The 17,219-nt window shown below is 43.8% G+C and overlaps 1 protein-coding gene across 1 annotated transcript; it reads left to right on the top strand.

The window, feature by feature from the left end:
* The first annotated feature begins 2,751 nt into the window (after positions 1-2,751).
* Positions 2,752-4,486, top strand: PIGM (phosphatidylinositol glycan anchor biosynthesis class M). Its single transcript, XM_070395782.1, has one exon. It carries the CDS (start codon positions 2,957-2,959, stop codon positions 4,226-4,228), a length of 1,272 nt encoding a protein of 423 aa, XP_070251883.1. The 5' UTR covers positions 2,752-2,956; the 3' UTR covers positions 4,229-4,486.
* The last annotated feature ends 12,733 nt before the right edge of the window (positions 4,487-17,219 follow it).

Raw genomic sequence — 17,219 nt, forward strand, 5'->3', positions numbered from 1 at the left:
GCCTCTCATTGATTGACCTGTACTAATAGGAAGCCAGAGCGCAAGGAAGCCTATGTGATGCTGCCCACAGAGGTCAACCACGTAGAGCAGACAGGGCAGAAGGATGGAGAGTGGATCTGAAAAGGTAATGAGAGCATATACAGCAGTGACCAAGGTCAAGGTCCTGGCTAAGGATGCTAGGGATGAGCTATCCATGTCTGTGCTTTCCCTAGCCATTCACTCTAATGAATGGAAGCCTAGAGGTAGACAGTGAAAGGTGGAATTAGGAAGAGCCAATGAACAGTTAAGCATATGAAAAAAATGTAGCTTTTTCAGGGAGAGGTAAGAAAATAGAATTCTAAGCCCAATGCAAAAAGCTCAATATGGGGTCCTTAGCCTCTGTGAATGCCTCTTACCTAGAAATAGTAATGAAAATCAAGCTGCCCTGTCCAACTTATTTAATTGGATTCCAGTCTCTTCTTCATTCCCACTACTATCTACAACTCACATCTTTAGATTTCAGTAATCCCAAATTTAGTTTCTTTTGATTAGTTGGTTTCCTTATCAGCCCAAATTAGGTGTCTTACAACTGTTTATTAAATCAGCTCTATAGAGACAAATTGGCTGAGGCCTTTCTACCATACCACCTAAACCAACCCAGCCAGTGGAACCCTTACTTACTTAACCCTCAGACATCTACTTTCCATATCCTCTACTTTCTGGGACTAAGTCTCATTTTTCTGGCAGAGAAAATGAATAAATCAGAGATAGAGTCACAGAGAAACTATTAAAAAGATTCAGATAAGAGATCAATGAGAGGAGGCAGAGAAAAAAATCAGAATTCATCATCAACATTTTATTTGCAGGTTAGCTACATATTGACTAAGAATAGTCTGGGGGAAAAAAAAAAAAAAAAGAACAGTCTGGGCCAGACAGACCTGCTTTTGAATTCCCGCTGTCACTAACTAGCTCATTATGTGACTTAGGAACATTACTTAATATCCATAAGCCTTAATTTCTTCATTTGTAAAGGTCAAAATATCTATCATACTTTTTAAGTAATTAGCACAATGCCTGGCACATTGCAAATAATTCCTCAACAAAGCTGGCTATTAGAAATCATCAGCATTATCCTTTAAATGGTGATGTGCTGTCCTCATATATATGGCTATTATAATGCAAAAAAATGGTTAAAAGTAATTATCAACATAGGACATATAATTACACAAAGGCACATACTAGTAAAAGGGCAGAGATATAAGAATATGAATATGGAATATGAAAGAGTAACATGGTTCTTCCAAAGTATAAATTGTATGATGGATGAATGGAGGGTACTCCTGAGAGCTGCATGCTCAGACTGGATAGAATCTTCTATTCTCCTTATCCTAGTTTAGAAGACTTGCCCTAGGAAATAGGATGCCTGTGAAATCAAGTAAATCACTATTTACTGAACATTGACCATATGCCTGAGACGGCAATGAATAATTGAAAAATTAAGGATAAAATATAATTTCTAACCTCAAAACCTACAATCTCATTGATAGGGTTATGAATACAATCTAAAGTAAATTATGAAATTCTACAATACCGACTATAAGTGGAGTAAGTGCCCCCAGAAGGGAAACAGCTACAGGATTAAAGTCCTTAGAGAGAAATTCACAGAAGTAGGGTTGAAGTGGGTGAGTGAAGGGGGCAGGACTGGAGCTGGGTAAAGGATATTTCGGAGAAAAGGACTGGGAGTGGGGAGCACCTCGAGGATGCCACTCTAGAAGAATTTTGGTAATAGGAACGTGTATTAGATGCTGAGGGACAGAAAAGGACAAAATAACCTCTGACCTCAAAGAACTCAAAGTGCCCTGATGGAAAACTAGGAAAGCGAAACAAAAAATCAGTTATCACGAAGCAATGTGACAAATACTACACTGAAGGACGGTCATTCCAACGTGGAGTTCTGGAGCCCTGGGACAGGACAGCAGGCACCGGACAAGGCTTTCATGTACCAGGGCAGGCCCTTCTGTGCAAATGACTTTCTAGAGCTTAGCGCCCCTGCCCTTGTCCATCTATCTACCCTCAGCTAACGGAGGGGCCTGCCCTTTAAACAATATCACCCGGAGGAGAGCCAGGATATGCCTCTAGGCGCCAACACTGGAGCCGAGGTCTGAAGGATGGAGTAGTGACCGGGAGGGGAAGGCAATCTTGGCGGAAAGAAGAGCAAATACAGTGACGGGTAAGAGCCTGACAGTTTAGGAAGGACGAGGACTCCCCATCCTTCCCATCCCTCCACCTAGGGTTGCCTAAGTTCGGATTTAGATTTTTAAGAAAACCTGGTAATTTCAAAATACTTATAAGTATGTCCAAATACTGCGTGGGACGAACGCTCCGGGCTTCCTTCACCTCCTCCTAGCCGGTCCCGGGGCTCACCAACCCCTGGGATCCGCGAGCGGGCGGAGGATAGCACGAGGAACTAGCACAGGTTTAACTCTCCCTCACTCCATCTTTCACGCTCTGGTTTCCGCCCAGGCCCGAGGAATTTAGCTCACAGCTCGCTCCGCTTCGGTGGTCTGGCTCCGCCGACTGAAGTTAGGGAGGGAAGAGAGAAGGGATCACTCACACAAGAAACACCAACTCCGCTCGGCGAGAGGACAGCCCCGCAAGCGCACAGACCGGCAAGCAAGCGGAAGTCGCCTTTCCCCGCGACCAGAAGTCCCGCCCCTTCCGGAGGAGGGCCTAAAGCAAGACAGCCAATCCAGAGGAAGGAAATACTCTGGCTGGGGCGACTGGGAACTGGGCCTGGGGCTCGCGAACGGAAGCAGCCCGGGGGCGGGCCTCACGCTGGAAGTGCTCGCCGCCAGGCTGGTTCCACCGCTTAGGTGGTGGGAGATGCGCGGGCGGCCGCAGGCGAGGAGCCGGGTCGGAGGTCCGCAGTCCGGAGGCAGGTCGGCTGTGGGGCGGAGCGGTGCCCCGCCGTCAGACCATGGCCCCGACCCAGCCGTGGGGAGAGCGGTTCCTGAGCCTGCGCGTGACCCCCGCCGGGGTGTTCGGCGTGGCCTTCCTCGCCCGAGTCGCCCTGGTTTTCTACGGGGTCTTCCAGGACCGCACGCTGCTCGTGAGGTACACGGACATCGACTACCAGGTCTTCACGGACGCCGCGCGCTTCGTCACCGAGGGGCGCTCCCCGTACCTGCGGGCGACCTACCGCTACACTCCCCTGCTCGGGTGGCTCCTCACCCCCAACATCTACCTCAGCGAACTCTTCGGGAAGTTTCTCTTCATCAGCTGCGACCTGCTCACGGCTTTCCTCCTATACCGCCTGCTGCTGCTCAGGGGGCTGGGGCGCCGCCAGGCGTGCGGCTACTGCGCCTTTTGGCTGCTTAACCCGCTCCCCATGGCGGTGTCCAGCCGGGGCAACGCGGACTCGATCGTCGCCTCGCTGGTGCTGACGACGCTGTACCTGCTGGAGAAAGGGCGCGTGGCGGTGGCCGCGGTGGCCTATGGGCTCGCCGTGCACGTGAAGATCTACCCCGTGACCTACATCCTTCCCATAATCCTCCACCTGCACCCCGAGCGCGGCCGGGACCGGAGCCCCTGCGCCTCCCGGCGTTCCCTCCAGGCCGGTTTGCGCGCCTTCCTGACGGGACTGTGGGATCCGGCTGTGCTGCTCTTTGTAGCGGTGGCCGGGCTCACCTTCGCCGCCCTGAGTGTCGGTTTTTACTGTGCATACGGCTGGGACTTCCTGGAGCACACCTACCTCTACCACCTGACCCGGCGGGACACCCGCCACAACTTCTCCCCGTACTTCTACATGCTGTACCTGACCGCCGAGAGCGCGGGCGGCGCTGCCCTGGGCCTGGCGGCCTTCCTGCCCCAGGCCGTCCTGCTGGCGGCGGTGTCTTTCGCCTACCACGGGGACCTTGCCTTCTGCTGCTTTCTTCACACGGCCATTTTTGTGACGTTTAACAAAGTCTGCACCTCGCAGTACTTCCTGTGGTACCTCTGCCTGCTGCCCCTGGTGATGCCGCTGGTGCGAATGCCCTGGAGAAGGGCGGTGGTGCTCCTGGGGCTGTGGTTCGCAGGGCAGGCCCTGTGGCTGGCACCGGCCTATGTGCTTGAGTTTCAAGGAAAGAACACCTTTTTGTTTATCTGGTTAGCTGGCTTGTTCTTCCTTCTTATCAACTGTTGCATCCTCACTCAGATCATTTCCCATTACAAGGAGGAACCGCCGGTGGAGAGACGCAAACATGACTAGTGTATGCTCCGGTTCGCCTGCCACTTCCGCCTCTTAGGTGCTGATGGTTCTGAATGGACCAGAAGAGAGCTTTGGACCAATGTTGAGCATCCTAAGCACGCCCGTGAAAGTTCAGTTTGGAGCCTAATACCTGTTCCAACGAATTAAGATAAATGTTTACCTTATGTATAAAGGGGACTCAGAAATTGGGGTCCACCTTTAGGAAATGAAAGGGCTGTTTGAAAATGGAAGGGCTGATTAAACATTCGGATGTTAAAAGGTTTTTTGTGGGGGTTTTTTTAGAAAAATACAGGAATGTGGTCAAACATATAAGGTCTAAGCCAGTATTTGCTCCAGTTATACTATGCTACTGTCAGGAGCAGTCTTATCTTTTAACCCCCACTTTTTCCATCTAAAGCTCTCACGATAGCTGTGAAAACTCACAAAATTTTCCTGAAGTACAGATTTTAGATATGAATTGTTAAGTACCAGTACTGTGTTTAGGTTGGCAAAGTTAATTCTGTATTAATGGGGGCTTAGAAGATAAAGAATCCAAAGAATTTAAATTACAATCATGTTTCATATACAGGTATTTCTTTTATAGCTTAGTTTTTCAACACTTAGTCCCAGTGGTATTAGATTACCTTTTGGTTTTATACCAAAGGGATTACATTTAAATTCATCCATTTTTAAATTTAAATTATTACATATTTTAAAATAACATTTTGCTTTTGATGTTTGAGGTCTATAAACTATTAGGACATTTTACCCTTTGTTTTTAATTTTCTGATATTAAAAATATTTTTCATTTAGTATTTCAGTGTTAATCTATATTGTAAAAATGAACATTGATAGATTTTAAGTGATTAAAAAACAGATTGTTAGCAAGACATTTCCCAGCTTAAAAGTACCCCAATTATGAAAATTCCATAATAGAAATAGAGACCTGCACGAGAGGCTCCTGGAAAGTGTAAGAAGCATCCAAAATGTCCATTAGTCTCAGACCAGGAAATTGAGGGACAGATAGTGGAAATGAGAATTTGCAGATCCATTTCCCTTATTATAGTATTTCTGGGGTAAAAATGCTTTCTGAGTTTCAACCAATCACCCTTTAAACTTTTTTTTTTTTTTTAACATAGCCCATTAGGTTGGGGATTCCCTAACACTAACCTACAATGGTAATATATGAGTTTGATTTTTTATTGTGATTTTAAAAGATGAGTATTTTAACAACATTGTTCTTTCACAGTAGACAACAATAACAAACAAACAAAATCCTTCCAGAGTAGTATATTGTATGTCAGGCCACACCTAAAAAAGCCTTTGAGATCAAGATGTCTGTAGGCTGTCGCAGCATTTTGATGGATATCTTTTGAGACCTGCTATTAGAAAAAAGGGAAGAATGTTGGCTTTGCATGGGTTGCTGTTTTTGTGAAAATAACAGACAACTGAGGACTGACTTTCTCTTATCCCACATTAGGTATTTTCTTGTAGTCTCTTAGTATATGACTGCTCACTAGTGACCTTCCAGCCATGTCATTCTTAACTTCATTTTTTTCATTCTTTTATAATAGTAATTAAAATATTTTTGGTAGAACTGGCAGGGAAAGGGTTGGGTAACAGAAGTTTAACATCCTAATATAAGTATCTTTTTGGTATTCCAACCTTTTTAAAAATAGTCATATTTACTTATTTTTTCCCAACATTTTTATTGTGGCTTACTCTTCATAACTACATTGAAATTACAAGGAAGTTAACCTTGTAAATGCATCATTCTTACACTATGAGACCTTTAAGATTACTTTTAATATTCTAAGTAAGACCTTAAACATTTTTCATGTTTTAGATCATTCCCTTAACATTCTTAGAAGTCAGTAGAGTTCTGTTGGGGTCTTTGAAGGGAACTTCAATTCCAGATCCTGCCCTGCAAGAAATTCTCCACCAAAGAACTATAGGCATCTCTCTCGCTCTCTTTTTTTTTTTTTAATATATTTTATTGATTTTTCACAGAGAGGAAGGGAGAGGGACAGAGAGTTAGAAACATCGATGAGAGAGAAATATCAATCAGCTGCCTCCTGCACACACCCCACTGGGGATGTGCCTGCAACCAAGGTACATGCCCTTGACTGGAACCTGGGACCCTTCAATCTGCAAGCCGACGCTCTATCCACTGAGCCAAACCAGCTAGGGCTAGGCATTTCTTAAAAGGTGCAGAGAGTTCCCAGCCGGCATGGTTCAGTGATTGAGCATTGACCTACGAACCAGGAGGTCATTGTTAAATTCCCGGTCATGGCACATGCCTGGGTTGCAGGCTGCATCCCCAGCGTGGGGCGTGCAGGAGGCAGTCAAATGACTGTCACCATTGATGTTTCTATCTCTCCCGTCCTCTCTGAAATCAATACAAATATTAAAAAAACAACAACTCCTTTTTGAGTCTAGAGTTAAACCTTTCCCCCCAACCTAATGGATATAGGAAAAGAACCTGGATTTGTACTAAATAATTGTTTTAACTACCTGTTACTATTAACTTTATTCCTTCTGATCTTGATCTGGTTCTTTGAAATGGTAGTAGTTATACATGAAGATGTCTGTAAAGATTTCTCAGATGTCTGGTTTCATCTTGACAATTTTGTATTTGTGTATTCCTGCCATAAGTTAGCTGACTCTAATGAGTGGAGGTTTGGCTCACGCCCACAGATTACACAGCATTTCTTTTCTCCATTGTGTTGAGGGGTCATCCAGGGATTGATGGAAGCACATGTCTTCTGCCTGGATCAGAATCATCAGAGTAGCACAAGCATTTATTCAGCACTGACCCAGGAGAACCATTCATTTAGTCAAAACAAGCATTCATATTCATTATTCTGAACAAAAACCACACTAAATGGGAATGTTTCTAGCTGCTCAGACACTTTGCTAATTATATCTGCTATATAAAATAAAATGACACTTATAGCAACTATTTAAAAATAAGAGTATGAATATTTGAAGCTCAGTTCATTTCACAAAGGAAATTTTCAACCTTCTCGGTTGTCCATTCTTATGGCAATTATTTATAGATTTAGGCCCTGTGCTGAGTCTTGTAATAGATGAGTAAGATAACGTCCATGCTCTTGACGAATTAACACTAAAGACTAACATACCTTATTAATAAAATGCTATACCTTAGCTGGTTTGGCTCAGTGGATAGAGTATTGGCCTGCAAACTGAAGGGTCCCAGTTCGATTCCAGTCAAGGGCACATGCCTGGGTTGTGGGCTCGACCCTCAGTAGGGGGTGTGCAGGGGGCAGCTGATTAATCATTCTCATCAATGTTTCTATCTCTCCCTCTCCCTATCTTAAATCAATAAAAATATATTAAAATAAATAAAATGCTATATGAGACCCTATTCCCCAATAGTAATGTGATTTGTAAAATGGCAAAGTAGAGAATAATACTCTTACTAGTTTACAGGTTAGAAAATTGAGGCTCATAAACAAATGGCTTTCCAAGGGCAAATACCTTGTAAATGGCGAGACTAATCTAACAATTCTACTGTATTTTGCAAGTCCTTAATTCCATATGATGACAGGTGATTACAATGAAAAACATTTACCAAATGTTACTTAGGAAACTACCTAGCAAAAGGCTGTATCTTCTATGTGCCAGGCATTGTTCTAGGTATTTTGGATACAGCTGTGAGGCACTCTCTCTTCCTGGAGCTTACGGTTTTATGGGACACAAAGGATGAGCAAATTACATCATTGTGATGATTGTCATAAAGAAAAACTAAGGCAAGGTAAGGAAGTAGCGATGGCAGGAGAGGAGTGGATGCTGTTTTAGATAAAGTACTTAGGGAAGGCATCTTGAGGTGGCATTTGAGCAGAGAACAAAAAGAAGTGAAGACATGATATTCATGTAGCTATCTGGGGGAAAGAGTATACCTTGCTGAGTGAAAAACAGTGTAAAGGCACTGAGAGAGGAATGAGCTTGGCATGTTTAAAATACAGCAAGGCCAAGCTGGCATGGCTCAGTGGTTGAGTGCCGACCTATGAACCAGGAGGTCAGGGTTCAATTCCCAGTCAGGGCACATTGCCCAGCATTGTGGGCTCGGTCCCCATTGTGGGGTGTGCGGGAGGCAGCCAATCAGTGATTCTCTCTCATCATTGATGTTTCTATCTCTCTTTCCCTCTCCCTTCCTCTCTGAAGTCAATAAAAATATATTTAAAAAAATAAAGTACAGCAAGAAGGTGAGTATAATGAGTTGGAGTGAGCAAGGAACAAACAGGATGTAATTCACAGCATACAGTAGGACAATATGAATGCTAGTTGAAAAATACATTTTACACTAGCATTTTTACCACCCTGTAACAATAACTTTGGGCTCAACCTATCCTCCCCCCCAGACTGAGCACAGATTAATTTGTAAGAAAGATGAAACATAGAAACAACTTATATTTGAGCAGTGCTACAAAATACTTTCACACATTATTTTGAGACATGAGGATTTTTTTTTAAATTCTGGTTTTATAAATGAGAATCCTAAGTCTCAGAATATATGCATTTCGCCCACGGTCAGAGTTAGTACACGAGACAGGGCCAGAATCCAGATCTTCCAGAGCCAAATTTACTACTGTTTCTGTTATGCCCTTGTCATTTAGATATGGTGAGAAAAGGACACCATGGGCCCTAGAAAGCAAGACATTCAGGAAAAAGTTGTTCACCAGATCATTCATTTAGCAAACACTTATTAAGAGCCGGCTTGGTGCCAGGCACTAAGTTAGGCTGGGAGTATGATGATCATGATAACAGTCCTGGCTCTGAGGAACTCACGGTATCTAATAGAGGACACAGATGGAAAGGTGATGACGCTGTGACAATGGCTAGAATGAAATATATGAAGTAGTTGGGAGCACTTCACTAATGAATCAACTGGACAAGGCTAGCACAGAAGTTGGTACACGCTAGTGTTAATTACACAAGGAGGCCATTAGACTGAGGTGGTTCTAAGGCCTCAGCAGCCTACGCAAGCAAACCCAAGCCTGTAAATGCCTCCAGGTTAAGAGATTGAAACCTAAGGACAATGAATCACCAACAGCCAAGTTGGCTTTCCCAAGTGATGCAACAGCACGTTGGTGGTATAGTGGTGAGCATTCCAAATAATGCAACAGCCTAACCTACAGCCAATCAACAATGCCCTGGCTTTGCTTCTGCCTCTTCTCTAGAGAAGTCTTGGTTCTAGCTTCTGTGGGGGGCACACTCCTAGCCCCTTCCAGTTTGACTTGCTCAATTTGAATCACGTTTTGTTCAAATACATTCTTTAAAAAATTCATATGCCTCACTAGATACTGAGATTTTCGTTATCTTACCTGTTTTTCTTTCCTACTGAGTAAGTTTTGGGGGCTTTCTTTGAAACTTCCTTGCTGAAAATCACTTGGTGATTAATTATACTTTTGCTAATCCTTAGGTCACCTTCCACCTCACCCCACCCTACAGTCAATTGTACCACCTCTTCATGCCTTTGCATCTGCTGTTCCTTCGGCTGAAATATTCTTTTCACCTCCATGTCTTTCTGAACAGCTCCTATTCAGTTTAAATATGACCTTCACAAAACATTCTCTGATTCAGTACCTCATTATATAGTGCAGATCACATTGTACTGTATTTCCCACTTGTGTGTCTTCCCATCTAGACTGTGAGTGCCCCAGGGACAGTAATTATTTCTTATTCATTGATCTTTTCCTGGAATTTTCCCAGAGCCAAGCAAAGACAGACAGGTGTAGCCAATGTCACTGAGCTTGTGCGTGTGCCCCATACGCTCCTAGGTTTGTTGAGTTGTACACGAATATGTCATGTGAAAGCTGGAGCTAGGGGGCTCCTCTGCACAGTTAATGTAGCAGCTGTGAAAAAGAAGAGCAGTTTTGGGGTGCCTGCCATTTCTGAATGCTATTGATACCCACCCAATTTTCTAAGAATCTTCTAATCACCTTTTATTTCTTCTTCGCTTGCTATCCTCCTCCCCATCTAATCAATCACTGAACCCTGTCACTTCTACGTGTGAATGTCCCCGGAGACTATTGGCATCTTGCCATCGTCATTGCCGAGTCTACAGCTCGGGCCCTCATTATCTCTCATCCGGAAGGGATGGCTTCTGACTGGTCGCCTTGCTTCCCATCTCTGCTGCCCTTCAGTTCACCTCTCATGCATCCTTCCCTCTGCCGCCAGAGTGTTTCCAAAGCAGATCTGATCAAAGCATCCTAGAAGGCTCTGTGACTTGTAAGAAAAATCCAAATTCCTTACTCTCCTCCTCCTCGCACTGATTTCTCCTTCTCAGCCTCACTGTAGCCCTCTGGCTAACAGTCTCCTGACATTACCACACTGTTAAGACTTTGCTCCTTCTGTTTCTCTGCCTAGTATGCTTTGTTTTTCTGATGAACTGCCACTCATTTCTCACGACTCTGCTCACTGGCTCTTTCCTCTATCAGGAGGCATGCAGGGTGAGATTATGGAGAGAGATTATCTATTAGAAACATAAAGGAAAAGAGAGCCATAATTGTGTATGACTGGTAAATAATCTTTATCAGTGCACGTTGTCTATTATAGTTGTTTATTCGTCTCTTTCAAGGTGTGTTAGCTCTTGGAGGACAAGAATTGTTTTGTGTTTATACCCTTAGAACACAACATACGTACTTGATAAATATTTGTTAAGTAAATGAAGCTGGAACGGGGAGGGAACAAATGTGTACTGAGCACCTACTTGGAACCTTTTCACACATTTCATTTCACTTCATTCTCAAAACAACTTTGTGAGATAAGTATTTGCTGACAAGAAAACAGGCTCAGATACATAGTGTTTTTCCCAGGTCATACGTAGGCTTATAAGGGATGGAGCTGGGGTTGGACCTACATTTGTCTGACTGTGAAACTTTCCTCTATTGAGTGATTCTCAGTCAGGGGCAATTTTGCTGCCCACTTTGGGGGACATTTTGGTTGTCACAACTGGGAGATGTTATGGCATCTAGTGAGTAGAGGCCAGGAAAGCTGCTAAACATGCCACAATACACAGGAAACCCCCTACAACCAGCCCTAGCTGGTTTTGCTCAGTGGATAGGGCGTCTGCCTGCCGACTGAAAGGTCCCAGGTTTGATTCTGATCAAGGGCACTTGCCCAGGTTGCAGGCTCAATCCCCGGGTGTGCAGGAAGCAGCCAATCAATGATTCCTTCTCATGATTGATGTTTCTCTCTCTCCCTCTCCCTTCCTTTCTGAAAGCAATAAAAACATATTTTTAAAAAAAGAATTATCTGACCCCAATGTCAATAGTATCAAGGTTGAGAAACCGTGCTCCAGACCATGCTGACTCTATTGAAAAACATATAATCAAACAAAATAAATGCATCCACCAGGAAGCCGACTGGGCTGAAGAGAAGTGTTAGGGGCTTGAGGCCAGTCATGAGCCACTGACATTGGGAGGGGGAAAACACACAAACCCTTTCCTCTCCAATCTCTGACCTGCTTCCGATCATATGGTTCTTTCTCTACTGCATCCACCCTGCCTTTCTTCCCCCCCATCTTTCCTCTCCATGTTTTCTTTTCCTCAGCTGACTCTCATTTAGCTTGGAGAAGACAACCCAGAAGGCTCCAACGTTTTCAGACCTCTTTCTATTAGAAGGTACCGTTAGTATATAAGAAGCCACAGGTTTCAAATTGACAACAGCTCTAGAAACAGTATCAGGCCAACCATGTCACCTTCTTAAATGGACCATAAATAATGAATGAGATGAATCACTTTGATAATCTTCCCAGGAAATAACCCACTTAAGTCATTCTTTAAAAAAACAACAACACATTTTTATTGATTTTTTTAAAGAGAGAGGAAGGGAGAGGGAGAAAGAGAAACATTGATAGAGGAACATGGCATGCCCCTCAGTGGGGATCAAGCCTGCAAACTGGCAAGTGCCCTGACCCGGAATCAAACCAGCAACCTTTTGGTGCACTGGATGATGCCCAACCAACTGAGCCACACTGGCCAGGGCAGAAATTCTTGGTAAGTGTGCTGCTGATAAGATCTGGCTGTTTCCTAATCTGAGTCAGGGCCCAAGAATGCCTTCCCATAAAGGAACGCATTTGAAATGTAACTTGTGTGACATAAACTATGATCTAGGAAAATGTAAGATGTTTGTCCTTGGGGAAGTATTCTAATGGGGGAAGCTTTTAATGACTCATAAGTGTAACTGTAATTGTTAGAGAATCTTTGCTTTCTATTTTTTTTCTAAGCACAATAAACAAAGAGGGAGGAACCAGGTTTACCGTAGTGTCTTTGGCAGTGGAGGAGTCAGAGGAGGGTGGGAATTAATGGCGGTGTGTATAGTAGTAGAGGGATGTCACAGAAGTACTATTCCTAGTGAAGTGATTCTTACTCAGAAATCCAAGAACTTTTGCTGCATTCGAAACTGTGTATGTGTATGTGTGGACATGTATGATTTTTTTTGGTGTGTGTGTAAATGTCTGTAACCTTTATCAAAGGGGTCCCTGACCTGCAAAAAGTGAAGCCCACTACCTTGCAGATTGAAACATAGTTCATGAGAACAATAAATGAGAAACACGATAACGCAGGAGAGGCGAGGGAAGTGATTTCTCCCAGGAGACAGAGTTTTCCCTTTCAGAGGTAGGTTTACTGATGTGAGACCCCTCCATGTACATGTAGGAGCATGCAGCGGAGAGATGAACTGTGAGCAGACACCAAGGCTGAATAGAATCTAGCCTCATGGATGCTGGAGAAAAGTTACAAAGAGTGATGAGAGGTCTGGAGAGAATGCAGGAGTGTGCATGTGTGTGCATGTGTGTGCATGTGTGTGCGTGTGTGTGTGTGTGTGTGTGTGTGAAGAGAGGAGAATATGAAATTCCTGTGTACAATTCTCTGGTTTTGGATTCCACAGATGCCAATAGTTCCCAGTAAAAGGAAGATTCTGTGAGGCTGAGTGGTTGGTGGGAAGCAGACTAGGAAATGAAGATGGACTCTTTCATTGTTTTAGTCAAAGATCATTTCGGTTGTAAGCTACAGAAACTAACATTAGGTAAAGGACTGACTAGAGCACATTAGGTGGTTCATAAACTCCAGAGGAAGAGCTGCACGAGGAAGTCTGGGAAAGCAGAAATTGGGCAGTTTGGGGACTTGCACAGCCGGGACCAGCTCCAATGACCTCGTCTGCGGATTCAATGTCTAGGCTCTAAAATTCCCAGAGAGAAATTAACTGTTGGGACCAGTGCCAGAGAAGAGGACACCATGAGCCAAGGCACCTCCTCCGTTGCTGCTGACAGCAGTCATGCTCCTTATTGGTTGGGAGTGAGTGTAATACCTTGAAAAGAGGGGGACTCGCGTACCCACGTCTTCTGGTTGCCAGTTACACACTGTGTGCCCTCAGTGCATACTCTTCATTCTTTACTGATTCAAAACGAACTGATGTGGGTAGAGTGGGAGTGGGTGGGGGACTTATCAGGCAGCAGAAACAAAGTGCAGTAGCCTCTGTAGGATGAACTTGGGATCCCGGAAATAGGAAGAAGGCCCCTGTGGCTTTAGAACCCTTTGCCAGGAGTAGGAGCGGAGGCAGGGCATTCGTACAGTACACAGGGTGAGAAGTTCAGGGGTTTTTCCTATGTTCACTGGAGAGCCACTAGAGGGCTGTAAACACATACACATTACATTTAAAAAACCACTGGCAACTCAGTGGGGAATGGGTTCTAGAAAGAGCAAGTAGGAGGTTATTGCAATAATCCAGATGAGAGACGATGGTGGCCTGGATCAGTGTGGTGAGGGGGTGGGAAGGGGTGAGAAGGGGGTGGATTTGGCATGTATTTTTGTGTTGTGGAGAGAGAAGTGGCAGGACTTGCTGAGGATTTGATGTTGGGGAGATGAAAAGGGAAATCCAAAATGAATCCTAGGCTTTGGGCATGGGCAGCCAGGAAGATAATAATAATGCCCCTATTGAGCCGTGAAGACAGGAGGAGAGGGAGATATAGGGAGGACAGTTTAGAATAGACCTGTCAGGTTTGAGATGTCAGGTGTCTTAGTGGGAAGTCCCAGGGGCAGACACATATCCGTTGGGAGTCAGCCACTGTATTTACAGATGCTACTTAAAGCAAGGGGCAGAGTGAGGTCACGTGGGGGGAGGGTAGACTGAATCCTGGGTGATCCCACAGTAGGAAGTCTTGCTAGGCAGCAATGGTCAAAGGAAAAAAGGCGTGGTCAGGTAGGTCAGAGAAAAGCCTCTTTGATTCTAAAGCATGGGCTCTTTTTAAAAACTATTTTTATTGATTTTGGAGAGGGATAGAGAGATAGAAACATCAATGATGAGAATCATTGATCAGCTGCCTCCTGCACGCCCCCTATTGGGGATTGAGCTCACAACCCTGGCATGTGCCCTTGGCTGGAATCGAACCTGAGACCCTTCAATCCGCAGCTCTATCCACTGAGCCAAGCCGGCTACGGCAAGCATAGGCTCTTAATGTGTAGCTTCTGTAAGTACCACTTAGCTTACATTACATTACTGTTTATGAACACGCTCTCAGATTCAGCTAGTAAATATCACACCCTTTACAGCTCCACATTTTCCTTGCCTAAACCATTGGCAGAATCTCTCTAGCTTCTCTTCCTGTGTGTTGCAGGGACTGGCAGGAATTCACTGTTAACGGAGCCTAGAAGGAAGGCCAAGTTTGCCAATAAACCTCTCTCTGGGCCTGTAAATATTTGTATAAAGCTCATTAACTGTACTAAATTGCTATAGATAAACCAGGTACTTGTAGGTAACTAATAACCGCATACAGAAAATCCACTTTGTGGCTTGTTTGCAATAAAATTTTAATTTTGCAGAGTGTTAAGTTAAAGCCTGCCAAAGCTCTCTTCTGGCATTTTGTATAATTCTGGGGTGGCTCTCTTTACCATCGTTTAGCATACGATTCTATTTTAAAAACAGTCCAGGCAAAACACAAGTAGGAAGGCAAGCCTACTTATTTATATACAGTGTATATATTTATACATATACACACATTCAGAGCAAACGAAACCATAGAAACTACATTTAGATCTTTCTAATACCGCTAAATAATTGCAGTAATGAGTCTTCCTGAGGACCCTAGCTTTCTTTATCTTTAATTAAAAATGAAATTTTCCTTCCTGATATCCAAATAATAGGTTCATTATAGAAAAACAAAGTGGTAAAAACGGAAGTTTAAGACACAATGATCATAGCTCCACAACCCAGAAATAACTACCTGAGTGCGTATTCTCTCTGTTCTCTATATATGCTGTGTAGTTTGGAGTCACACCAATTTAAAATTAAACTTAGTGTTAAGTTTTAATTTCAAATAAATTAAAAATAAATGGTAAAACCCTCAGCAATGTATTGTTATCTTTCAATAATAATAAATGTTTTTCAAGACTTTCTCAGATTTTAATGACTGCCAAAAATTTCACAGTATGAATGTTTTGATTTAGGTTTTTTTTTTTTAATGAAAGAGAGAGAGAGAGAGGGAGAGAAGGAGAGAGAGAGAGAGAGAGAGGAGAGAGGAGAGAGGGAGAGAAGAGAGAGAGGAGAGGGAGAGAGAGACATTGCAGTATGAATGTATTCATTTAGGTATTTTTTTCATCAGAGAGAAAGAGAGAAACATCCATATGAGGGAGAAACATCCATCGGTTGCCTCCCATAGGCATTGATCAGGGATCAATGATGCCTGCCCCCTAGGTATGTACCTTGACTGGGAATCAAACTTGCAACTTTTTCATGTATGGGATGATGCTTCAACCAACTGAGCCACCCAGCCAGGGAGAATGTAGGTATTTTTTTTCTTTTTTTAAAACTGATTTTTGGAGAGAGAGGAAGGGAGAGAATTAAATGTAATGGGCTCAGATTGTCATTTTGGACTGGAAACACTGCCTAAGACTCTCAGATTGAAAAGTGGGCCTCTGGTGCATTAGGAGGTCTCTCAGCACTGGCGCAAGGGCAGCGATGGCTAGACGTCTTCCGTTTTCCAATCCAAACCCTGAGAAAATCGTAGCCCACTCAGCAGGTTACAAGAGAAACCACCGGAAGGCCACCTGGAATTTGTAGCCACTTGGGCGAAACACATTTATTTCTAGTGTTGAATTAGATCAGTGGTTCTCAACCTTCCTAATGCTGTGACCCTTTAATACAGTTCCTCATGTTGTGGTGACCCCCAACCATAAAATTATTTCCATTGCTACTTCATAACTGCAATTTTGCTACTGTTATGAATCATAATGTAAATATCTGATATGCAGAATGTATTTAGGCGACCCCTGTGAAAGGGTCGTTCGACCTCCCCCAAAGGGGTTGAGACCCACAGGTTGAGAACCGCTGAATTAGATAGTCTTTTCTTCCTAGCTTCTGGACAGGAGAAAAGGGAAGCCTCGCAGGATACTGTGGAAGGGAGAGATACAGGAGATGGGATGTTAGAAGGTGTCCTTAATAGTCTTCTTTTCCAGAAATTCTGTGCCTTGTGTTTTCTTTTGCTGTTAAGGGGAGTCCTTCTCTCTGATCCTTGAATCCTGAGACACGTGCCTTCCTGTTCAATGTCACTTAAGCCTTTTTAGTCCGTGTTTGAAGGATGGGGCTCTCTTGTGATCACATAGATATTTTTATTGTCTTAAGAGCCTAACAAATAAGAGAAGTCTTCCCCTTTAGGAGATCTCTAGCTAAATTCCCCCATGGGCCTGAAGTCCCCCTAATACTAATCACTAAGATTTCCTGCTGTCTCCTGGAAAATGAATGGGAGTCCTGAACTGTGACTTTGTTTATTGTTCTTATGGGCACTTTCCCAGAGAAGATAAGGAACACACAGTATGTATGACATTCCTGCGAGAAGGGGCTCTTTGTTCTTTGTTTGCTGCATACCATACATCAGAGCAGACCCGTCTGTTCAGCTGGTGTCAGACGTCAGCGAATTATGATTGGGAGTCTCCAGCTTATTTATTCTGCTATTGGGAAGATAATTAAATGGTGAGAACATTTCCTTTTG

This window comes from Myotis yumanensis, unplaced genomic scaffold (assembly GCF_028538775.1).
Source record: "Myotis yumanensis isolate MYYU_CA2020_CCGP unplaced genomic scaffold, mMyoYum1.0.hap1 SCAF_17, whole genome shotgun sequence".
In the NCBI taxonomy this organism is placed as follows: Eukaryota; Metazoa; Chordata; class Mammalia; order Chiroptera; family Vespertilionidae; genus Myotis; species Myotis yumanensis.

What these genes read in the sequence shown, in the direction of transcription:
- PIGM (XM_070395782.1), top strand. Translation starts at nt 2,957, where the DNA reads ATGGCCCCGACCCAGCCGTGGGGAGAGCGGTTCCTGAGCCTGCGCGTG.